General features: G+C 37.9%; 1 protein-coding gene and 1 pseudogene across 2 annotated transcripts in view; both read left to right on the top strand.

The window, feature by feature from the left end:
• The first annotated feature begins 718 nt into the window (after window positions 1-718).
• The window catches only part of NSRP1 (nuclear speckle splicing regulatory protein 1), a 60,520-nt gene continuing 35,500 nt past the window's right edge, over window positions 719-25,738 (top strand). The window contains exons 1-3 of one of the 2 annotated variants that reach the window (XM_036906257.2): window positions 815-849; window positions 1,284-1,313; window positions 2,050-2,143. In XM_036906257.2, coding sequence (XP_036762152.2) covers window positions 830-849; window positions 1,284-1,313; window positions 2,050-2,143 — 144 coding nt within the window. In that variant the 5' untranslated portion in view covers window positions 815-829. Of the gene's footprint in view, window positions 850-1,283; window positions 1,314-2,049; window positions 2,144-25,738 lie in introns of both variants that reach the window. The other variant, XM_036906258.2, reaches the window with a different exon arrangement.
• On the top strand, window positions 12,294-16,930 carry LOC118922946 (oxysterol-binding protein-related protein 3-like; annotated as a pseudogene).

Here is a 25,738-nt window from a genome sequence, read left to right as displayed (position 1 = left end):
AAAAAATAAAGAGGATCGTTTCTTAATGGTATAGGGATCAGTGCAATACTTAATAACAGAACTTCAAAATACATGAAACAAAAATTGACATAACTGAAGGGAGAAACAGACGAGCCCAAAATTACAGAGATTTTAACATCCTTCTATCAGTAAATGAAAAGATCTCTTTGGCTGCTTATTTAAGACTAATTTGGAATGAGCCAGCTTGAGTAGGAATGTGACTAGGTTTTTAAAAAATGTATATGATTTTGATTCCTAAATCCAGCGGTACCATGGTATTATTATTAATCATTTTGTTCCTATAATGAAATATTATTAGCATACAGATTTTCATCCTCTGCCAAGTTACCCTAACCCAGGTAACACTCACACTGAACACCTCAGAGGAAAAAATAATAGCCTAGGGTAGTGGTTTTCAAACTTGAGTGTTTATCATAATTAAATGGAGGGCTGGTTAAAATTCAGACTGCCGGGCCCCACCCCAGAGTTTCTGATTCAATGGGTCTGGGATAAGGGCCCAAGAATTTGCATTCCTAAGAAATGCCGGGGGCGGGGGAGCTAATGTTGCTGGTCCTAGGACCACACTTTGGGAACTACTGGCCAAGAATTTCGTCATTCCTTTTTTCCCACTGATTTCGAAGCAGGCAGTCGGTTTCCAAACAAAGCCGAAGGCGGTAGGAATCGATTCCCTGTACTGCAGAATCTCACAGACGGCCGCCGTTAGATGGGTTCCCGGTCGCCCAAAGCCGCGCGAGAGTTTACGTGACAACGCCGGCGTTTGCGTAGCGTCACGTCGCTGACGGCCACGTTCAGCGGAGACGAGAACAAGATGGCGATTCCGGGCAGGCAGTGAGTGATTCGGGAGTTAGGGTCAGGCTGGGGAATGAGAAGCTACGGCGACAGTGTCTTTGAGTGAGGAGTAAAAGTGCGCTGGAAGGGGAGGGGCTGTGCCGTCAGGGATAGAGACAGGGGAAAGCGAGAAATCCTGAGGAACATATATTCCCCTCCCCCCCAACATTTTCCAGGATGGAAGCCCGAAGTTTGAGGGAGAAACTTGTGAGGAAATAAAGGAAGTTAGGCTGAGGGGCAGAGAGCGAGACTTTTCTATTTTCCAAAAGCTCGGTCTGAGGCCCCTCAGTCTTGCTTCCTACCCCGCGCTTGAGTTTCTCCCCCGTTGGATGCTTTCAGGGGCAATGAGAAGAGAGACCATTCCTGGCTTCCTTAGAGGGCCTTTTCTCCTTGGCAGCGCAAGTCCTGATTCCCGCCCTCCCCTCTCGTTTTAGGAATGTTGTGCTGAGATGCCACAGAAAAGGGTAGGCATATAAGAAATTGGGGCATACGTTGCCGCAAAGGAAACAAATATTGTGTGTTCTTGGAAGTTTTACCTTTGATGTATATAATCCTTAGTTTTGGTGCGGCTTCCCGTGATCGCTGCATCTTAAAGGCCAAAACGTGAGAAATTAAATGAGTTGGATCTGATGGGATGGTTCTTTCAGATGCTCCAAGACAAAGCAAGTGAGCTTAATAAAGTAATGGGCATTTGTCTCATGGCTACTTGGGTTTCTCAGTTGATGTAATGTAAAAAAAATGTTCGTAGGTGACATTGTCTGATAACTTATTTGAAATTGTGTAAGTACCCAGTAGAACAAAAAAATCTAGCTATTTTCTTGACTCTAGACCAGAAGGATAATTTAGAGTGTCGTTTATTCTCAGTGGACATTAACTGAGCTTTCCACTAACGTGTTCCTCTTAAAACATTACTATCATTTCACCATCTAAAACATTTATGAACACTTCAGTTACTTCTCTTATTTGATTAAAATTATATTTGGATTTGGCCCGTGTTCACAGTCACTCAGAGTATTAATTATAAAATCTGAACTCATATTAGAATTTTGAGATCATTGAAAGTCAGAAACCGTGTTATGTGTTCATAAGCTATATGACATGTTTTGACTTGGTAGCTTCATCTGGAAGAAGTAGTGTATGTCTTATTTTGTAACATTTAAATATAATGGTATAATTTCTATTTCAAAAAAAAAAATGCAGGTATGGGCTTATTTTGCCAAAGAAAGCACAGCAGTTGCACCCTGTTTTGCAAAAACCATCAGTGTTTGGGGATGATTCTGATGATGATGAAGAGGTAAGGGAACCTGTTTTTCTACTACATTGTTAGAAATACAATTTTTAAAAACTTGAACTTGTGAATTTGATGTTTTTGCTTGCCTTAGTTATTTGTCAATAAAGTATATCGAGTATAATTTACAGAATTATTAGAAGGAATATTTAAAGAAAGTTCCACTGGTTTTATTTTGTCTTTATAAGGGATCTTTTTTCCAAAAGCTGTGAAGCTCAGTTATTTTTAAGCAGTCATACAAAGTCATTTCTAAAAACTTACACTGATGTTAAAAAATTGTTTGTGTAAAGATCCCTGGAAATGAGCTGTTAAGACGTCATCAATTCCCTAGAAATTTTTTTTAGCAAAGTAGTTTCTTATGAGAATACTTTTGTGGTTATTCAGTTTCTGCTCAATATAATTGCTCAGTTATAATGGTGCACATAAAGTTACCATTGATAGTACACAGTAATAACACCTAACAGGAACATTTTATATTTTATCAACCAAAACATCGTTTTCCTGTGAAACCCACAGTTTTAGCAGAAACAACCCTGTGTGCTTATCTAATACTTGAGTCATTTTCTATATTTCTAAAAGAAAAGACCTTTCCATCATTTAATCTGGTACTTCCTTTTCTCAGGCAGAAAAATTGCTTCTCTTTTAGTTTTTGTTGATTATTATAATAAGCATAGGTAGGCAAATGAATATATTTGATACTTTGTTGCTTCTTGCTTTTCTGTTGAAGAAATTGACTCTAGATGGCTCATACTTATTAAAATTTTGAAGTATAATATATAATAAAATTCATGTATTTTAAGTGTACAGGTGATGACTTTGATACCTTGATCAAGATGTAGAACATTTCCTTCTCCCCTGAAAGGTCCTTCACACCCCTTTGCAGTCATTCTACCTCCCTACATTCTGCCCCAGAAAACTCTCATTGTAGTTTGGAGTTGGATATCCCTGATGGCCAAAAATGTTGACTGTTTATCATCTTTGGAGAATGTCTCTTGATACCATTTTCCTGTTTTAAAATTGGATTATTTGTTATTTTTCTGTGTGTTGTAAGATTTCTTTATATATTCTAGGTACAAATCTCTTCATAGATATAATTTGCAAATATTTTCTCTCATCTTTGGGTTGTCTTTTCACCTTGATAATGTTCTTTGAAGCACAAAAGTTAATTTTGAGTAAGTTCCATTTATTATTTTTCTTAGGTTACTACTGCTTTGGTGTCATACCTAAGAAGCCATTGCTTAATCCAGGGTCAACAATGTACAACTTTGTTGTAGTTTCCACTCTTAAATTTAGGTCTGTGATCCATTTTGAGTTAATTTTTATATATGGCATGAGGTAAGGAGGCTCCAACTTTATTCTTTGCAAGTGGATATCAAGTTGTCCCAACACCATTTGTTGCAGACTGTTCCCCCATTGAATTAACAGAGCCTTTATGGTTTGTTTAATATACAAATAATTTTTTAAATCACTTACCATGGACACAGAAAAATATGCTGTGCTTTTCCTGTAATTTCATCCCAGCATACTGTGTAATACAAAGCAATGTACCTCAGTTTGAGGACGGGTTTACACAAGTGATCTAGAAAGTTTACTCATGTTATAGTTGCTGCTTTCCCACCGTGAAGTGAGACTGGTGGTAGCTGACAGTGGGTATACTAGAGTCAGGAAAGATAGGCCTAGGCCTCTTGCTCTTCCTTCCTTTCTTCTCTTTCCCGCTTGCCGTCTTTATTTTCATAAAAGAGTTTAATGCAGGGAATTGGCTACCGAGGTGATGGAACACTTGAGAAGCCAAAAAAGATGATGAAGCAACCTAGGAATTAGCAGTAGTAAGAAGCAAGTAGTGATAAATGAAGGGATACAGGTAGGAAATGTGTCCTTGAGGCGAGGGGCTAGGGTTACCTGGTGGGAACTAGACTTTTCCAGAAGGAGTGGGGCCACTGAGGAGACTAAGTCTTAGGTAGAGAAAAAGGCAGGGAAAAATACTCTGTCGTCTTCCTTTCTCCTATCCACCAGTATATCATTATCTTGCATTGGTAGAGCCCAGCTAAAAGCCAGCTGACGAGGGAGTGCATGTAAGTTCTTAATCAGTAGAATATAAAACTGCTCTTTACTATAATTTCCTTACCCATTAAAAAAAAAATCAGTCTGGTGAATTCCAGCTTATCCTTGTACTGAAAAGTAAAATTTTTAGTTGAGTATATTATTTAAATATTTTTGAGATTTGAATGTAAAATCTCATTTAAAAATTAACAATTTGAACAACAATAAAATTACTAAAATTACTGGTGCTTTGGGAAGTACAGGGCAAGGTATTTTATGGTTCCTGTCCTGAAGAGTCCATTTGATATACCTGGAGAGGAGCTGCTATGAAGCAAATCCATCTATTGTTCTCAGCAATTCAGCAGAAGCATGTAAGAGGCCAAATTTAAGATGAGACTTTTCCTTCCAGTGGTCCTGCAGAGGGGACCCTAGCAAATGAATTGTTTTAATATGTGCTTGTATCCAGAGTTAGTTTTAAAATAGGAAAGTGGTAGTTCAGTGCTTTAAGTTATTATTTAAACAGTTTCTCTTTTTTAAATTATCAGAATAAATTAGGAATATCATTTTGTTCAAAGGTAGGGGAGATGAAAGTTTTTACCCCATAAGAATAAAAGGTTTGTATTATATCAAGATGCTGCTAGATCATAAGTGTTTGAGTGGTTTTGCTATGATAGTAATGTGTTTATTCCAGTTTTTTCCAGTCCCATTGCTCCCACCTTCATTACTTGGATTATTTTAATTGTAACTAGCTTATCACCTGTCTCATCAAATTAAATACTGTTGGCTGATTGATCTTCCTAAAGCACAGTTCTAATCACTGTTTCTTCCTTGCTCTTGAACCTAGTTGTATTTAAAATGGCTTCAAAATGCTTCTTAGCATTTCTCCTAATTGTGCTCCTCGCAAAACTTACTGTCCTGTTTGTTGTTTTCACAACTCTACTTTTCTTTACACTGGAAGTCTCCCCATCCTTTATGTACAAATTATAGCCATCCTTCAAAACGCATTGCAAAAGCTGCTTCCTTCAAGATTTCCTCACTGGCAAAAAAATCTCTTCCCTTTTCCTGACACTCTTGACTGTTAAAGCACTTAATTTTTTATACCTTTTAAGTTATTTGCATACAAGTCTTGTCACTGTACTAGAATATGAACTCCATGAGTTAAGATCCAGATATCTATGCTGGCTTCCAAGAAGAGTAAAATTATTTACTAGATGTTTTAGCCCGCTGTATTGTGAAGAGCCAGATAGTAGATGTTTGACGCTTTGCATGCCAGCTAGTGAACTTAGCTCTCATAGTGAAAGCATCCATTAGATATTATGTAAATGAATGAGCAATGAATGAGCATGGGTAACAAATATATTCTAATAAAACTATTTTTAAAGGTGGGGTGGCGGTATTTGGCTGTAACTTGCCATACAGTTATTTTCAAAAGTACTTATAATAACTAGTTTCTCACAAGTGTTATAAGGTGGTAACTAAAATAGATGTTGCATGACAGGTTAACACGGCACTTCCTTTTAGATATTTCTCAGTGATAAATGCTCATCTTGTAGTGCATAATGAATTTTCCTTTTAATTATGGCATTTGAAATACTTATTTCTAGACAATATTCTTATGAGATACAGTGTTGGTTTTTTTTTTGTATCATTAATCTACAATTACATGAGGGACATTATGTTTACTAGACTCCCCCATCACCAAGTCCCCCACACAAACCCCATTACAGTCACTGTCCATCAGTGTAGTAAGATGCTGTAAAATCACTACTTGTCTTCTCTGTGTTGTACAGCCCTCCCGGTGTCCCGCCCCTCACATTATACATGCTAATCATAATGCCACATTTTTTTCTCCCCCCCTTATCCCTCCCTTCCCACTCATCCTCCCCAGTCCCTTTCCCTTTGGTAACTGTTAGTCCATTCTTGGGTTCTGTGTTTCTGCTGCTGTTTTGTTCCTTCAGTTTTTTCTTTGTTCTTACACTCCACATATGAGCGAAATCATTTGGTTCTTGTCTTTCTCCATCTGGCTTATTTCACTGAGCATAATACCCTCTAGCTCCATCCATGTTGTTGCAAATGGTAGGATTTGTTTTCTTCTTATGGCTGAATAATATTCCATTGTGCATCTGTATCACATCTTCTTTATCCATTCATCTACTGATGGACACTTAGGTTGCTTCCATTTCTTGGCTATTGTAAATAGTGCTGTGATAAACATATGGGTACATAAGTCTTTTTCTAACTGGGCTGCTGCATTCTTAGGGTAAATTCCTAGAAATGGGATTCCTGGGTCAAATGGTATTTCTACTTTGAGCTTTTTGAGGAACCTCCATATTGCTTTCCACAATGGTTGAATTAATTTACATTCCCACCAGCAGTGTAGGAGGGTTCCCCTTTCTCCACAACCTCATCAACCTTTGTTGTTGTTTGTCTTTTGGATGGTGATAATCCTTACTGATGTGCGGTGATACCTCGTTGTGGTTTTAATTTGCATTTCTCTGATGATTAGCGATGTGGAGCATCTTTTCATGTGCCTGTTGGCCATCTGAATTTCTCCTTTGGAGAAGTATCTATTTAGCTCCTCTGACCTTTTTTTTTATTGGATTATTTGCTTTTTGTTTGTTGAGGTGCGTGAGCTCTTTATATATTTTGGATGTCAACCCTTTATCAGATCTGTCATTTATGAATATATTCTCCCATACTGTAGGATGCCTTTTTGTTCTATTGGTGGTGTCCTTTGCTGTACAGAAGGTTTTCAGCTTGATATAGTCCCACTTGTTCATTTTTGCTTTTGTTTCCCTTGCCTGGGAAAATATGTTCATGAAGAACTCACTCATGTTTATAACCAAGGAGATTTTTGCCTACGTTTTTTTCTAAGAGTTTTATGGTTTCATGACTTACATTCAGGTCTTCGATCCATTTCGAATTTACTTTTGTGTATGGGGTTACACAATGATCCAGTTTCATTCTTTTACGTGTAGCTGTCCAGTTTTGCCAACATTTGCCAACACGCACTGTTGAAGAGGCTGTCATTTCCCCATTGTATGTCCATGGCTCCTTTATCGTATATTAATTGACCATATATGTTTGGGTTAATGTCTGGAGTCTCTATTCTGTTCCACTGGTCTGTGGCTCTGTTCTTGTGCCAGTACCAAATTGTCTTGATTACTGTGCTTTTGTAGTAGAGCTTAAAGTTGGGAAGTGAGATCCCCCCAACTTTATTCTTCCTTCTCAGGATTGCTTTGACTATTCAGGGTCTTTTGTGGTTCCATATGAATTTTAGAACTATTTTTTCCAGTTCATTGGAAAATGCTGTTGGTATTTTGATAGAGATTGCATTGAATCTGTAGATTGCTTTAGGCAGGATGGCCGTTTTGACAATATTAATTCTTCCTAGCCAAGAGCATGCTGATGAGTTTCCATTTGTTAGTGTCCTCTTTAATTTCTCTGAAGAGTGTCTTGTAGTTTTCAGGGTATAGGTCTTTCACTTCCTTGGTTAGGTTTATTCCTAGGTATTTTATTCTTTTTGATGCAATTGTGAATGGAATTGTTTTCCTAATTTCTCTTTCTGCTGGTTCATTGTTAGTGTATAGGAAAGCAGCAGATTTTTGTGTATTAATTTTGTATCCTGCAACTTGCTGAACTCAAGATATTCTGGTAGTCTTGAAGGGGAGTCTATAGGGTTCCTTATGTACATTATCATGTCATCAGCAAATAGTGACAGTTTGACTTCTTCTTTACCAATCTGGATTCCTTGTATTTCTTTGTTTTGTCTGGTTGAGGTGGCTAGGACCTCTAATACTATGTTGAATAACAGTGGGGAGAGTGGGCATTCCTGTCCTGTTCCCGATCTTAGAGGGAAAGTTTTCAGCTTCTCGCTGTTAAGTGTGATGTTGGCTGTGGATTTGTCATACATGGCTTTTATTATGTTGAGGTACTTGCCCTCCATACCCATTTTGTTGAGAGTTTTTATCATGAATGAATGTTGAATTTTGTCAAGTGCTTTTTCAGCATCTATGGAGATGATCATGTGGTTTTTGTCCTTTGTGTTGATGTGGAGAATGAAGTTGATGGATTTTCGAGTGTTGTACCATCCTTGCATCCCTGAGATGAATCCCACTTGGTCATGGTCTATGATCTTGATGTATTTTTGAATTCGGTTTGCCAATATTTTGTTGAGTATTTTTGCATCTATGTTCATCAGGGATATTTGTCTGTAATTTTCTTTTTTTGGGGGGTCTTTGCCTGGTAGAGTGATGCTGGCTTCATAGAATGAATTTGGAAGTACTCCCTCCTCTTCTATTTTTTGGAAAACTTTAAGGAGAATGGGTATTATGTCTTCTCTGTATGTCTGATAAAATTCCAAGGTAAATCCATCTGGCCCAGGGGTTTTGTTCTTGGGTAGTTTTTTGATTACTGCTTCAATTTCTTTGTTGGTAATTGGTTTGTTTAGATCTTCTGTTTCTTCCTTGGTCAGTCTTGGAAGGTTGTATTTTTCTAGGAAGTTGTCCATTTCTTCTAGGTTTTTCAGCTTGTTAGCATATAGATTCTCATAGTATTCTCTAATAATTCTTTGTAGTTCTGTGGTGTCTGTCGTGATTTTTCCCTTCTTGTTTCTGATTATGTTGATGTGTGTAAATTTTCTTTTTCTCTATAAGTCTGGCTAGGGGTTTATCTATATTGTGAATTTTCTCAAAGAACCTGCTCTAGGTTTCACTGATTTTTTTTCTATTGTTTTATTCTTCTCAATTTTATTTATTTCTTCTCTGATCTTTATTATGTCCCTCCTTCTGCTGACCTTAGGCCTCATTTGTTCTTCTTTTTCCAATTTCGATAATTGTGACATTAGACTATTCATTTGGGATTGTTCTTCCTTCTTTAAACAGGCCTGGATTGCTATATACTTTCCTCTTAGAACTGCTTTTACTGCGTCCCACAGAAGTTGGGGCTTTGTGCTGTTGTTGTCATTTGTCTCCATATATTGCTTGATCTCTATTTTAATTTGGTCATTGATCCATTGATTATTTAGGTGCGTGTTGTAAAGGCTTCACGTGTTTGTGAGCCTTTTTACTTCCTTTGTACAATTTATTTCTAGTTTTATACCTTTGTGGTCTGAGAAGTTGGTTGGTAGAATTTCAATCTTTTTGAATTTACTAAGGCTCTTTTTGTGGCCTAGTATGTGGTCTATTCGGGAAAATGTTCCATGTGCACTTGAGAAGAATGTGTATCCTGTTGCTTTTGGGTGTAGAGTTCTGTAGATGTCTATTAGGTCCATCTGTTCTAGTGTGTTGTTCAGTGCCTCTGTGTCCTCTTATTTTCTGTCTGGTGGATCTGTCCTTTGGAGTGAGTGGTGTGTTGAAGTCTCCTAAAATGAATGCATTGCATTCTATTTCCTTCTTTAATTCTGTTAGTATTTGTTTCCCATATGTTGGTGCTTCTGTATTGGGTGCATATATATTTATAATGGTTATATCCTCTTGTTGGACTGAGCCCTTTACCATTATGTAATGTCCTTCTTAATCTCTTGTTACTTTCTTTGTTTTGAAGTCTATCTTGTCTGATACAAGTATTGCAACACCTGCTTTTTTCTCCCTATTGTTTGCATGAAATATCTTTTTCCATCCCTTGACTTTTAGTCTGTGTATGTCTTTGTGTTTGAGGTGAGTCTCTTGTAAGCAGCATCTAGATGGGTCTTGCTTTTTTATCCATTCTATTACTCTGTGTCTTTTGATTGGTGCATTCAGTCCATTTATATTTAGGGTGATTATTGAAAGATATGTACTTATTGCCATTGCAGGCTTTAGATTCATGGTTACCAAAGGTTCAAGGGTAGCTTCTTTACTATCTAACCATCTAACTTAACTCGCTTATTAAGCTATTATGAACACAGTCTGATGATTCTTTTTTTCTCTTCCTTCTTATTCTTCCTCCTCCATTCTTTATATCTTATGTGTTTTATTCTGTGCTCTTTTGTGTGACTGTGTTTGTGAGTAGTTGATTTTATTTTTTGCCTTTAGTTAGTGTTTGGTTGGTCTGCTTTCTTTGTTGTGATTTTATTTTCTCTAGTGACATCTATTTAGCCTTAGGAATGCTTGCGTCTAGAGCAGTCCCTTTAAAGTATCCTGTAGATGTGGTTTGTGGGAGGCAAATTCCGTCAACTTTTGCTTGTCTGGGAATTGTTTAATCCTTCATATTTAAATGATAATCATGCTGGATACAGTATTCTGGGTTCAAGACCCTTCTGTTTCTTTTTTTTTTTTTTTTTTTTTTTTTGCTTTTAGATTCTTTTTTTTTTTAATTGAAGGGTAGTTGACAACAGTATTACATTACATTAGTTTCAGGTGTACAACACAGTGATTCAACATTTATATACATGATAATTCTAGGTACCAGCTATCACCATACCAAGTTGTTACAATATTTTGACTATATTCCTTATGCTATACATTACATCCCGGTTACTTATTTATTTTACAATTGAAGTGTGTTTATATATATATATATATATATATATATATATTTTGTGAGGGCATCTCTCATATTTATTGATCAAATAGTTGTTAACAACAATAAATTTCTGTATAGGGGGGGTCAATACTCAATGCACAATCATTAATCCACCCCAAGCCTAATTTTCGTCAGTCTCCAATCTTCTGATGCATAACGAACAAATTCTTACATGGAGCACAAATTCTTACATAGTGAATAAGTTACATGGTGAACAGTGCAAGGGCAGTCATCACAGAAGCTTTCGGTTTTGTTCATGCATTATGAACTATACACAGTTCAAATATGAATACTCATTTGATTTTTAAACTTGATTTATATGTGGATACCACATTTCTCTATTATTATTATTTTTAATAAAATGCTTAAGTAGGTAGATACGAGATAAAGGTAGAAAACAGAGTTTAGTGTTGTAAGAGAGCAAATGTAGATGATCAGGTGTGTGCCTGTAGACTATGTGTTAATCCGAGCTAGACGAGGGCAATAAACATCCATGTATGCAGAAGATTTCTCTCAGAACATGAGGGGGGAGGTGCTAAGCCTCACCTCTGCTGCTCCCCATTTTCTCACCAGATGGCCCCCTGCGACTGTGCCTGTCTTAGGTTGTTCCTCCCTTGAGGAATCTTACCCGTCTCTGGCTAACCAGTCATCTTCCGAAGACCCTTCTGTTTCATTGCAATAAATATATCATGCCATTCTCTTCTGGCCTGTAAGGTTTCTTTTGAGAAGTCTGATTATAGCCTGATGGGTTTTCGTTTGTAGGTGATCTTTTTTTTCTTTGTGGCTGCCTTTTATACTCGGTCCTTGTCCTTGATCTTTGCCATTTTAATTATTATATGTCTTAGTGTTGTCCTCCTTGGGTCCCTTGTGTTGGGAGTTCTGTGGGCTTCCATGGTCTGAGAGACTATTTCCCCTCCCAGTTTGGGGAAGTTTTCAACAATTATTTCTTCAAGTACACTTTCTATCCCTTTTTCTCTCTCTTCTTCTTCTGGTACCCGTATAATGCGAATATTGTTCCGTTTGTATTAGTCACACAGTTCTCTTAGTATTCTTTCTTTCCTGGATATCCTTTTATCTCTCTCTGCCTCAGCTTCTCTGTGTTCCTGTTCTCTGATTTATATTCCATTAATGGCCTCTTGCACCTCATCCAGTCTGCTCTTAAGTCCTTCCAGAGATTGTTTTATTTCTTTATTCTCTCTCCTAACTTGGTCCTTTAGCTCTTGCATATTTCTCTGCAGGTCCTTCAGCATGGTTATGAGCTTTATTTTAAATTCTTTTTCAGGAAGATTTCTTAAATCTATCTCCCCAGGCTCCCTCTCAGGGGTTGTCTGGGTGATTCTGGACTGGATCAGATTCTTCTGCCTTTTCATGGCTATAGAGGTAGTTGTGGGAAGTTGGGGCATGTGTTAGCTGGGAGAACAAAGTCCCTTTCTGCTTGCTGGTCACCTTGCCCTCCTCGGAGCAGTTTCCATTTTTATTTCCTGAGATGCCACAGGCAGTGCAGTTTTCGGGGCAGCCCAGAGCTTGTTAGGGAGGGGCATGTGCACCAGGTGTGCTCTTCTGCGGGAATGGTGACCCTTGGCGCCCTGTCCTGGCTTCTTCTGTTTGTGCGCGCCATCAGGGCCTCTAAGTCTGGCCCAGGCGACTGTGGAGGAGGCTCTGGGTGGTTGCTGTGGGCGCAGCTGCTCTCAGGCTGCTCCCCTGCTATCGTGGGGCTGCGCTGGAGGGGGAATGGATGAGAGGCTGTTTATCGCCGTGAGGGGCTTCAGAGCTGTGCTGCCTCCCAGGGGGCTGAAGCGCCCAATTTCCCCAGGAATCCCAGCTCCTGGGCTGAGTGTGCCAGGACGCTTCCGTCCAGCTGTGAGGCCCCTGTCCCTTTAAGACTTTCAAAAAGCACTTGCTTTTCTTTTGTCCTAGGGGCACCTGCTGCAGGGACCCAATTGCAGATTTTACCGTTCCGTTTCCCTAATACCCAGCACACCATGCAGTGTGTGTCTGTGCTTCCGGTGCAGATGACTAGGTCTGGGTATTAGACTAGGTCCTAGGCTTCCACTCCCTCCCCGCTCCAATTCCTTTCCTCCCGCCAGGGAGCTTGGGTGGAGGGGGGTGCGTCCTGGTCCTGCCGGGCCGCAGCTTGTTTCTTACCCTCTTCGTGAGGCGCCGAGTTCTCACAGATGTAGATGTAGCCTGGCTGTTGTACTGAATCTTCTGGTCTCTCTTTTAGGAATAGTTGTATTTGTTGTATTTTCAAAAATATATATGGTTTTGGGAGGAGATTTCCACTGCCCTACTCTCACCTGCCATCTTGGCTTCACCAGTTGAGATACAGTTTTGCAGTGTAATTCATGGGCCATAAGAGGTAAAATCCATAAAATCTGCAAACAGTTGCAGTTTTGTATCTTCATCCAAAAGCAAGTATTTTCAGGTTGGATAAAGATACAAAATTCCAGGAACTCCTGAAAAGAGAGTATTAAGTCAAACTAGATAGCTAAAATTAATTTAGTTTTATATATATATATCAAATATGTCAAATAAATGGTGGATTATAGCAATAATTTTTACTTTGAGTCACTCAGAAGCCATGGTATAACCCTCTTTTAGGTTAAGCATTTTTATAAAATATAAAACATTTACAAAAAGTATAAGGAAAAACACTAGCAGAAAAATGAGGAAAACACATTTATAGACAAATATAGAAGAAATTTAGTAAACAGTAAAACTAAACTATAAGAAATTAAGTTAAGACAACAGTTAGCTACCATTTTTTACTGTATCAGCATATTCTTTAAAAAAAATGATAAGATTTTGGTGAAATTTTATTAGTTTAAATTGATGCTCCTTTTTGGAAAGCAGTTTTGGAATTTGTATCAATTTCTTAAAAGTTAAATGTGTTTGGCCCTCTCCATGTGATCCCGCCCCCAGGGCAGGTACAGGCTCCTCCTTGTCTCTCCTGCTGGTTGCTCCCACCCTCCTGCTAATGCGGCAGCATGTGGAGAAGTTCTGGGCAAAGTACTAGAAATGGGCCCACATGGTCGCTGTGCCAATGAGGTGTCCCCGGCTAGGGGACCTGAGCGCTAGGCGGCTAGTAGGCTGCGTCGGTGCTGGTCCTGCCATCCGTCTGCCACTGGCCGCCTCTGTCTCCGTCTCTTGTGGCTGTTATGGAAACAGTCAGCTGTGCTTTGCGGGGGGACCGGAGGAACCTGGTTTGCCTCTTCCTGGGTCTGTGGGCAAACCCTGGAGTGGAGCAGCGGGGAACGAGGTGGCGTTCTCGGCGCCAGGGTGCACAGGCATTTCCTCTGGGTCATCCAAAATGCTTTTAAAACATATGGAATAGGAGCTGAGCCACCTGCCCGTGTGGGACTTCATACTCTCTGCTCTGCTGTCTTCTCATGGTATTTTGACTGTATCAAGACCACGTGACTGTTCATGATGAGTGATGAGAAGAACCTTGGGGTGTCCCAAAAATTGGTCTTACCTTCAGGGAGCACAAGTAGCTGCTCCTCCAAGCAGGGAAGTCGACAGGACAGCTGGGAAGTAGTGGAAGGACTAAGAGGAGAGATGAATTACACCCAGGAACCACCAGTTCAGAAAGGATTTTTGCTTAAAAAGAGGAAATGGCCCTTGAAAGGCTTGCACAAGAGATTCTTCTATGTGGACAAAGGAATCCTGAAATATGCCAAAATCCAAACTGATACAGAGAGAGAGAAGCTGCATGGCTGCATTGATGTTGGGCTCTCCATGATGTCTGTGAAGAAGTCATCAAAATGCATCGACCTGGATAATGAGGAGCAATATGAAGGTAAAGTCAGAAGAAGTCTTTGATGAGTGAGTATCCAAACTTCACCACCACAGAGTGTATCGTCAGAATGAAATCGCCATGTTACCACATGAAGTTAATCACTTTTTCTCAGGAGCCACTGTCACAGACTCTGCGTCTGGGGTCTTGGACTCTGTATCAAATAGGAAACATAGCAGTTTATCAAAGCAAAATTCATTTCAAACTGGAAGCAATTTACCATTTTCTTGTGGTGGTGCGACACAAGTCCCATTCTGGTTACAGTCTTCAGAGGACATGGAAAAATGCTCAAAAGGCCTGGAAAACTGTCATGCCTACCTGGTGGAAATGAGCCAGCTTCTACAAAGTATGGATGTCTTGTATAGGACATACTCTGCACCAGCTATCAATGCCATCCAGGGTGGAGCTTTTGAAAGTCCCAAAAAGGAAACACAGAGGAGGTGGCAGTCCTGGGCTTTTGGCAAGGATGCTAAAGGAATGCTGCATGTCCCTAAACCTTTCTCTGGCCCAGTAAGACTGCATGCCTCCAATCCTAATTTGTCAAGACTAGATTTTGGAGAAGAGAAAAATTATTCAGATGGCTCTGAAACCTCATCAGAGTTTCCTAAAATGCAAGAAGATCTTTGTCATATTGCCCATAAAGTTTACCTCACTTTAAGATTAGCTTTTGATACTATATCAATGGAGAGAGAGAACTGAAGCAGCTGATGGAGCAGGATGTCCTCTCCTCCTCCTCTGCCCAGGTCATTGGTCTGAAGCACGCCCTGTCGTCTGAAAACTCCAGAGATGACACCCGACCTCTGGTGCATCAGCTTTCCAATGAAAGTAGACTCTCCATCACTGACTCCCTTTCAGAGTTCTTTGATGCACAAAAAGTTCTGTTACCGCCAGGCTCTTCAGAAAATGAGATTTCTGAGGATGATTCATATGTTAGTGACACAAGTGATAACCTTTCCTTAGACAATCTCAGTAATGATTTAGATAATGAGAGACAGATCTTGGGGCCTGTTCTTGAATGTGGTGGTGAAGCAAAGTCCAAAAGAACTTGTTTGCTGGCACTGTGCCCCATACCACTAACATCAGCCTGTGGAACATTCTGAGAAATAACATAGGGAAGGACTTGTCTAAAGTGGCCATGCCAGTGGAGCTAAATGAACCACTGAACACGCTGCAGAGACTCTGTGAAGAGCTGGAGTACAGTGAGCTTCTGGACAAGGCTGCACGAACTCCCAGTGCCCTGAAAAGGAAGGTGTACGTGGCAGCCTTTGCCATGTCAGCATACACATCCAGCTGCTTCCGGGCTGGGAGCAAGCCCTTTAATCCTGTTCTTGGATAAATATATGAGTGTATTTGTCAGGACAAGGGCTTCCATTTTTTTCAGAACAGGTCAGCCACCATCCGCCTATCTCTGCATGTCATGCCAAGTCTAGAAATTTTGTTTTCTGGCAAGATGTGAGATGAAAAAACAAATTCTGGGGCAAATCCATGGAAATTGTTCCTATTGGCACAACCCATGTGACTCTGCCAGTTTTTGGAGATCATTTTGAGTGGAACAAAGTGACCTCTTGTATCCATAACATCTTAAGTGAGCAGAAATGGATTGAGCACTGTGGAGAGATTGTCATCAGGAACCTGAGTGATGATTGCTGCCACTGCAAAGTGAATTTTATAAAGGCTAAATTCTGGAGCACTAATGCCCATGAGATTGAAGGTACGGTATTCGACAAGAGTGGAAAAGCCGTACATCGGATACTTGGGAAATGAAACCATCTACTGCGGTGGCTCTTTGTCTGCTTGTGTCTGGAGAGCCAATCCCATGCCGAAAGGTTGAGCAATATTATGGCTTAACACAGTTTGCACTAGAATTAAATGAAATGGATCTATTAAAGTCTTTATTGCCACCTACCAACACTCAATTTAGGCCAGACCAAAGGTTTCTAGAAGGGAACATAGAAGAAGCTGAAATACAAAAGCAGAGGGTTTAATAGCTACAGAGAGAAAGGCTTAGAAGAAAGGCTACCGAGTCTTAGAAGAAAATAACGTGGAACACCAGCCTTGGTTTTTCAGGAAATCTGATGATGACTCTTGGGTGAGCAATGGCACCTATTTGGAACTTAGAAAAGATCTTGGCTTTTCCAAACTGAACCATCCTGTCTTGTGGTAAAAGAGGCAAAAAGAACGAGATATCCTTGTATTTTTTTTATTATTAAGATATGATTGATGTACACTCTTACAAAGGTTTCACATGAAAAAACAATGTGGTTACTACATTTACCCATAGTATCAAGTCCCCACCCATACCCCAATGCAGTCACTGTCCATTAGTGCAGCAAGTTGCCAAAGATCCACTATGTCCCTTCTCTGTGATACACTGTTCTCCCCATGATCCCCACACCCTGTGTACTAAACATAATACTCCTCAGTCCCCTTCTCCCTCCCTCCTGACCTGCCCTCCTACACCCCTCCCCTTTGGTACCACTAGTTCATTCTTGGAGTCTCTGAGTCGGCTGCCATTTTGTTCCTTCAGTTTTGCTTCATTGTTATACTCCACAAATGAGGGAAATTATTCGGCATTTGTCTTTCTCCACCTGGCTTATTTCACTGAGTATCATGTCCTCCAGCTCCATCCATGTTGTTGCAAATGGTAGGATTTGTTTCTTTCTTATGGCCGAATAGTATTCCATTGTATATAGGTACCACATCTTCTTTATCCATTCATGTACAGATGGACACTTAGGTTGCTTCCGAATCTTGGCTATTGTAAAAAGTGCTGCGATAAACATATGGATGCATATGTCTTTTTGAATCTGAGAAGTTGTATTCTTTGGGTATATTCCAAGGAGTGGGATTCCTGGGTCAAATGGTATTTCTAGTTTTAGTTTTTTGGGGAGCCTCCATTTGCTTTCCACAATGGTTGAATTAGTTTACATTCCCACCAGCAGTGTAAGAGGGTTCCCTTTCTCCGCATCCTCACCAGTATTTGTTGTTCTTAGTCTTTTCAATGCTGGCCATCCTTACTGGTGTGAGGTGATATCTCATTGTGGTTTTAATTTGCATTTCCCTGATGATTAGTGATGTGGAGCATCTTTTCCTGTGTCTGTTGGCCATCTGAATTTCTTCTTTGGAGAACTGTCTCTTCATATCCTCTGCCCATTTGTTAATCGGGTTATTTGCTTTTTGGGTGTTGAGGTGTGTAAGTTCTTTAGATATTTTGGATGTTAACCCCTTGTCGGATATGTCATTTACAAATGTATTCTCCCATACTGTAGGATGCCTTTCTGTTCTGTTGATGGTGTCCTTTGCTGTACAGACACTTTTTAGTTTGATGTAGTCCATGAGTTCATTTTTGCTTTTGTTTCCCTTTCTCAAGGAGATGGGTTCAGGAAGAAGTTGCTTATGCTAATATTCAGGAGATGTTTGCCTATGTTGTCTTCTAAGAGTGTTATGGTTTCATGACTTACATTCAAGTCTTTAATCCATTTTGAGTTTACTTTTGTATATGGGGTTAAACAATAATCCAGTTTCATTCTCTTGCATGCAGCTGTCCAGTTTTGCCAACACCAGCTGTTGAAGAGGCTGTCATTTCCCCATTGTATGTCCATGGCTCCTTTATCATGTATTAATTGACCATATATGGTTGGGTTTATATCAGGGCTCTCTAGTCCGTTCTATTGGTCTGTGGGTCTGTTCTTGTGCCAGTACCAAATTGTCTTGATTACTGTGGCTTTGTAGTAGAGCTTGAAGTTGGAGAGCGTAATTCCCCCTGCTTTATTCTTCCTTCTCAGGATTGCTTTGGCTATTCGAGGTCTTTTGTGGTTCCATATGAATTTTAGGATAATTTTCTCTAGTTTGTTGAAGAATGCTGTTCGTATTTTGATAGGAATTGCATTGAATCTATAGATTGCTTTAGGCAGGATGGCCATTTTGACAATATTAATTCTTCCTATCCGTGAGCACGGGATGTGTTTCCATTTTTTTGGTATCTTCTTTAATTTCTCTCATGAGTGTCTTGTAGTTTTCAGAGTATAGGTCTTTCACTTCCTTGGTTAGGTTTATTCCTAGGTATTTTATTCTTTTTGATGCAGTTGTGAATGGAATTGTTTTCCTGATTTATCTTTCTGCTAGTTCATTGTTAGTGTATATGAATGCCACAGATTTCTGTGTATTAATTTTATATCCAGCAACTTTGCTGAATTCCGATATTAGATCTAGTAGTTTTGGAGTGGATTATTGAGGGTTTTTTATGTTCAATATCATGTCATCTGCAAACAGTGACAGTTTAACTTCTTCCTTGCCAATCTGGATGCCTTTCTTTCTTTGTTGTCTAATTGCTGTGGCTAGGACCTCCAGTACTGTGTTGAATAGAAGTGGGGAGAGTGGGCATCCTTGTCTTGTTCCCGATCTTAAAGGAAAAGCTTTCAGCTTCTCACTGTTAAGTATAATGTTGGCTGTGGGTTTGTCATATATGGCCTTTATTATGTTGAGGTACTTGCCCTCTATACCCATTTTGTTGAGAGTTTTTATCATGAATGGATGTTGAATTTTGTCAAATGCTTTTTCAGCATCTATGGAGATGATTATGTGGTTTTTGTCCTTCTTTTTGTTGATGTGGTGGATGATGTTGATGGATTTTCGAATGTTGTACCATCCTTGCCTCCCTGGCATAAATCCTACCTGATCATGATGGATGATCTTTTTGATGTATTTTTGAATTTGGTTTGCTAATATTTTTTGTTGAGTATTTTTGCATCTATGTTCCTCAGGGATATTGGTCTGTAATTTTCTTTTTTGTGTGGGGTCTTTGCCTGGTTTTGGTATTAGAGTGATGCTAGCCTCATAAAATGAGTTTGAAAGTATTCCCTCCTCTTCTATTTTTTTGGAAAACTTTAAGGAGAATGGGTATTAGGTCTTCACTAAATGTTTGATAAAATTCAGCGGTGAAGCCATCTGGTCCAGGGGTTTTGTTCTTAGGTAGGTTTTGATTACCAGTTCAGTTTTGTTGCTGTTTATTTGTCTGTTCAGATTTTCTGTTTTTTTCTTGGTCAGCCTTGGAAGGTTGTATTTTTCTAGAAAGTTGTCCATTTCTTCTAGGTTATCCAGTTTGTTAGCATATAATATTTCACATCCTTGTATTGTACTCTCCTATGTTTGCTTTCTGAAGTGACAAATCTGTGTCTGTATATTTAAAAGGTACTATCTAGGTTGATCACTTGTGCTTAGCTTACAGTTGTAAGTATTTAAGTATATATTTTCTTCAGTAGATTTCTTTACTATTTTAAATGTTATCACAATCATTTATTTGAATGTAGAACACCTTGATATTTCTTTTTATATATAAACTGCTTAATAAAAACGAAAGATTGAAAAAAAAAGTTAATTGTGTATAACTCAGAGCATTGATCAGAAGACAGAAACTGTGCCAGTATTTTCCTTTCTGAAATTCTCTCTTGAGGAAATTTATATTAAAGATGTATAGGTATTCAAAAATCTGTATTTTCAGCGTTATGATAGCAAAAACTTAGAACCAATCCAATGTACAACAGTGAAAGTATGTCTAAGTATGCAGTTTATATGCAAATGTTACACACAAAAATGTAAGGAAAAAGAAAGTGAAGAAAGCATTTCAGAAAATTAATGGTGGTTGTCTTTGTGCAGTGGATTTATGAGTGGTTATTTTGTATTTTATGCATTTCTATTTTTATATTACGTATTTTCCAAGTTTCTCACAATAGTTTTATAATTGAAAAAATATATGTTACAAAAAATGAATTTTAAAGGTTTCTTGTGGGATACTTGCAAATCATTAAAACATAAAAGGAAATAACACATTTCATCTGATGGAGGACAGTGATAACAAGAGAGAGTATTGGGAGTGTTTAAAAGCATGAAATGATGAAATAAGCAGAATATAAATTGCATATGATGGTTATACAACACTATATGTGCATACATAAGTAGAAAATAAAAGAAAATGGGCTTTTTGGGTGACAGTGTGTGGTTTTTTTCCCTTTTTCTCAAAATGTGTTTATTCTTGTTATAACTTTGAAGAGTAGGAAATGAGTGCTTTAAAATAAAGATAACTGTAATTGTATATTCTCAAAGTTAGAAACAACCAGTTACAGGATTACAAGATACACTTTCACTGCCTTTACTATTTCTCAGTCTTTGTTCACTTTAATTCCAGTCTTCTAAAACATTTTCTTGAAAAAGTAGTCTTTATAGGCCCATCTTTCCTAATGAAAAACTAATCTTATTTTAGTTGGAAGCCTGTTTGGCTTGCTAATAGCAAAAAAAAAAATAAAAGTTTTAATTTCCCTGAACATTGTAGTATATCTGAATCAATAAAATATTTCAGTTGTGGTTTTTCATCAGTTATAATCATATTTCCTATTTGGATATTGTCTGGTATAGTTCAAATAAAATGAACAGTTTTATATAGACATGACAAAGTATATTATTTGTGAAAAGTCTCAGGAATTCATTATCGCATTATTTGAAAATTCAGGTTATTGTAATGGCTAAAAATTTTTTACACTTTTCCCATATCCTACTAAACTGAATTTCTAGTAAACTCACTACATTGAATATATTTAATAGCACTATAAGCAGTGAGGGATTGAAGTTATTTTGCTAATAATTCATACCGCACTCTGCTGTCCAGGAGTGTGAAAACAGAGACATAAAAAAGTGCAAGAGGGGAAAAAAGTACAGTACTGAATGATAGAATTCTATTAGGAGTGGGGAGAGATAGCAAGAAAATTTGATTTTTATATCTTTTATCCCAGGAGGATAAAAGCATTAGAGAAGTAGCTGAGAGAACCCATGTTATGAAGATAAGATAAAGTACAAATTTTTCTTTTCTAGGAAGGAAATGGTGGTATTAATAATGAGTCTTTGTAAGTACATACAGCTGCTTTTGAATCTCTATGCATTTTTTAGTCAAATTTACCTCTTCCCAAGGTTTGTTGTTTTTGCTGGGCTTTTTTTTGTCATTGTTTTTATTTTTTTAGAACTTTTCTGAACGAATTCTCAAAGATTATATTCTTTGTTAGGTGTGGCCACTGAAATTTTTGCTCGGTTAGCATATTGATAGCAATAATTTGATGGGGATTTTCTTAAACACCTGCGACTAGTAAATCTCCAGTCTGCCAAAAGGCTGTGTGTGCATGTTGGAGCACGTCGTGAATACAATGCCAGGCATTTTACAACTTTGCCTTAGCCTTCAACTTTGCTCTTGCTTGTGCAGAGCCTCAGTGTCAGTTATGAGAGCTTAGGACCTGCTCATGTCTTTCCTGATCTTGCTCAGTTTGTATGCATGTGGACTTAATGATCCCTGGGAATACGTTGGAGCTTCAAAGCCCTCAGTGGACATCCTATTCCACAGCTTTTCTTTTTAAACTTTTTGGTTGGCCTATTGTTTGCCCCAACTATTAAAACCGTTATCCACTGCCTCAGGAGCCCTGATGTTGAACTTGAACAGTTGTCTTTGTGACAGACACCTCCAGGGAAAACCCTATTTTACACTCTCACTGTTGTTGAGCCAAATAAAGACCGCTTTGTTAGTGGTGTCTTCTGGGGAACCATCAGACATGTCCATTAATAATGCTCTGGTATGGAGGTTTTGAAGGAGTTCAACCCCATTTTGCCCTCTCCAGTGGCTGCCAGGTTAATGGTTTCTGCCATGATTGTGGGTAGGGTAGTTGTTTTTAGGCTTCTATTGAGGGGATGATGGAAATAGGGCAGTTAAAATGCCACAAAATTTGTACTGAAATTCAGGTGTAAGTGTTCCTTGGACTCCTGTAAGCTCTTGGTTAATTTCCAGAGTTCTAAAAAACTGATTCTAACATTTTTGCCAGTGTTTTAATGCTTTTATGGAAAAGAAGAAAATTTTTGTTTGCCCATATTCTGCCATCTTCAGTTGATTTCCCAGGTTATCTTTAAAAATCTTCCCAAAGCATTTTGCACACTTCCAACAAACATTGGTTTTAAAATCTCTATTGGCTTCCTTTGCTCTTAGGATAAAGACCAAGATTCTTATTTTTAACCTAAAAAATCATGTATTATCTTGATCTTTTTTGCCTTGCTCTTCTCCACTATGGTGCCCCATCTTATGCTTTAAAATTGCTTTAAGTTGTCTCAGTGAATTTTAGTGTCCTCTTCAGTTTTACAATGAAAAAACAAGAGTAATTTGATTAGAAAATTGCATTAAATTTATAGATTAGAATTGATATTTTAGTATTTTATTAATGTGGAGTGCACATGCACACAGAGCCCTTTGGCAGACTTACTAGTTGCAGGTGTTTAAGGAAATCTCCTTCCATTCATTTAGCTGATCACTAAGCTAAGGTGGAGCTTACATTCTGGTGGGAGGAGGAGAGGTGATAGATAGTTAACCTAACAAGTAAATTACATGCTAATTTAGAAGATGACAAGAACCAAGATAAAGTAGAGCCAGGTAAAATGAGAGAGTTAAGCAGCTATTTGGAGAAATTATTCAATTTTCATCTGAATCTCTGCATTAACCATGATTATATTAAACCATTGGTATTTCAGTTGTCTTTTCTGTTTTTTGCTGTTTCTAATTGATTTATTAGCTCTAATGGTGGTGTTCTAGTCCTCAGTATGTTTTTTTTAGCTCTGCAATCTCCTTTTCCATCCCTTTTATTCTATTATCTGATCATTAGTTCATTTAATTCATGGTCTTATTTTGAAAGAGTTTGACAGGAGTGAGAAGAGATGGAGATGATAGCATGAAAGAGTAATGGTGGAGTTGGTAGAATTCTCCTTTTTTGTTATTTTCTTGGGATAGAGATGACTTGTGCATGTTTAAGCAAAGGGGAGGAAACTAAAGGAAAAGAGATTTTACAGCTAAGGAAAGTAAGGTCACAAAGTTAAGACAATTGTCCTGTATCACACACAGAGTACTTAGGTAACAGAGCTAGATTTTGAACTCAGAAGATAATGCCTGATTCCAGAGTCCATGCTTTTAAGCATTATCATGGACTCCCTCTTTTTATAAAGGAATTTTTAAAGTTTGAGAGGATGGATATCAGAAGTAATTTTAAAAAAGGATTAGTTGGCAGAGATCAGACAGATTTCAAAGAGTCAATCTTGTTTTTTTTTTGCTAGTTGGAAATGGAACACAAGTAGAGGTTATGCTGAGGCATGGTATCATGTGAAATTACACAACTCTGCCTTCCGGTGACATAGGAATATTTTGAGGAGATGGCGCTTTTAATATTGAACAAAGTAGGAATGTCCAGTTGTCCAGAAAAAAAATTTTTTGAATGGTCTAGCCTGATTTTCAGTGGAGGTGTTACTACTTCCAGAGGGGCATATAGTAGTTGTATTTTTGTGGCTGACTTATGTCAAGGTTTATCCAAGTTTGGTTTGTGTCAGTTTCCTTTTTAAGGCTGTGTAATATTCCATTGTATGTATATAACACATTTGGTTTATCCATTCATAAGTCAGTGGACACTTGGGTTGTTTCACTTTTTAGCTATTGAGAGTGCTGCTGCTATGACACTTGTGTACAAGCATCTCTCTCATATATATACCCAAGTGGAATTGCTGGGTTTATTGTAATTCTGTGTTTGAATTTTTGAGGAACCATGGTACTGTTTTCCACAGTGGTTGCATCATCTTACATTTCCACTAGCAATACACAGTAGCTCCAGTTTCTTCACAGTTGTTGTCAACACTTGTTATTAACTACTTTCTTGGTAATAGCCATTCTCATGGTAGTGAAATAGTATGTCATTATGGTTTTGTTATGCATTTCCTTAATGTAATTTCCCTAGGGATGTTGAGCATCTTTTTGTGTGCTTCTTGGCCATGTGTCTGTCTATGTTGGAGAAATGTCTGCTCAAGTTCTTTGCCCATTTTCAAATTGAGTGGTTTGGGGATTTTGTTGTTTTTGAGTTGTAGGAGTTTATTCTGGTTATCAATCCCTTGTCAAATAGAAGATTGGTGAATATTTTCTCCCATTCTGTGAGTTGCCTTTTTACTCTGTTGATAGTGTCCTTTGATGCACAAAAATTTTGATGAAGCCCAGCTTATCAGATTTTTCTTTTGTTATCTGTGCTTTTGGTGTAATAGCTTTCTCCTTTATTTTCTTCCAAGGCTTAGTTATTTGATACATTTTGAGTTAATTTTTGTATATGACGTAAGGTAGTTGCTGTTAAGTCACACTGGCCTCTAGTTTTGTTGTTCTCTAACCTGCTGTTGGCTTAGCTTTCCATCTTTTTTTTTTTCCAATTGTAATATGGAGAATCCTAGGGGTCTGCAAGATCCTTTCATGAAGTCAAACCTATTTCATAATAATATTAAGTACATTATTTGCACTTCTTACTGTCATTTTCTTACAAGTGTGCAGCCGAGTTTCCCAGAAGGCTGCATTACATGTGAATTTGCAATAATTTGAACACAGAGCAACTACAAGAATCTGCCAAACTTTGGTTAAGGAGATTTGCAGAACTATAAAACACTGCCACTCTTACTAAATTTTTTTTTGTAAGGTATAGTTATTCTTCATAAGAATGGTGTTAGTATGCAATAGGTTTGTAGTTATTTTTCAATGAATTAATAAATATTAAAATTTTCTGTTTTGATTTTTAATATGGTAAATATTGATAGGAATAACCCATATAAACAAAAGCTCTTTGGGTTCTCAATAACTTAGAAGAAGGTAAAAGGTTCTGAGGCCAAAACCTTAAGAACCTCTGCTCTAGAACAGTTAACAGATAAAATAATGTTCCTTTAAAACATATTAAAGTACAAATTATATATTTGCATTTGGTCCTTGTATTTCATTTTCTTTTTTAAAAAAATCTATTTCAATTTTTACTTTTTCAACTAATTTTGGTAATGTTTTCCCAAGTAATCCCTCATTTTTCTAGAGATTCGAATTATATTTGTAGAGAATTTTAATAATAGCTAAAATGCTTTCTAAAAATCTCTTCTGATTTTATAATTATGTCTCATTTTCATTCTTGATGTTTATTTGTTTCTTTTTTTTTTCTTGATCGAATCTGGCAAAAGTTTGCCTCTTTTATTACCCTTTCAAAGAATTGGCTTTTTTATTATTGATCGCTTACTATCTTTTGGTTTTGTTTCTTTACTTTTTCTTTATTATTTTCTTATAATCTTTATTCTTAGTCTGCTCTCTCTTAAATTCTTCAACTGAATATTTTTCTTCTGTCCTAAGATATTTATTAATGGCTCTAAATTTTCCACAATCCTGCTCTGCATGCCATGTGTTA

Source organism: Manis pentadactyla, chromosome 4, assembly GCF_030020395.1.
Source record: "Manis pentadactyla isolate mManPen7 chromosome 4, mManPen7.hap1, whole genome shotgun sequence".
Taxonomy (NCBI): Eukaryota; Metazoa; Chordata; class Mammalia; order Pholidota; family Manidae; genus Manis; species Manis pentadactyla.
Note: the sequence above shows the minus strand (reverse complement) of the source record. Positions and strands in the feature narration are given on the sequence as shown.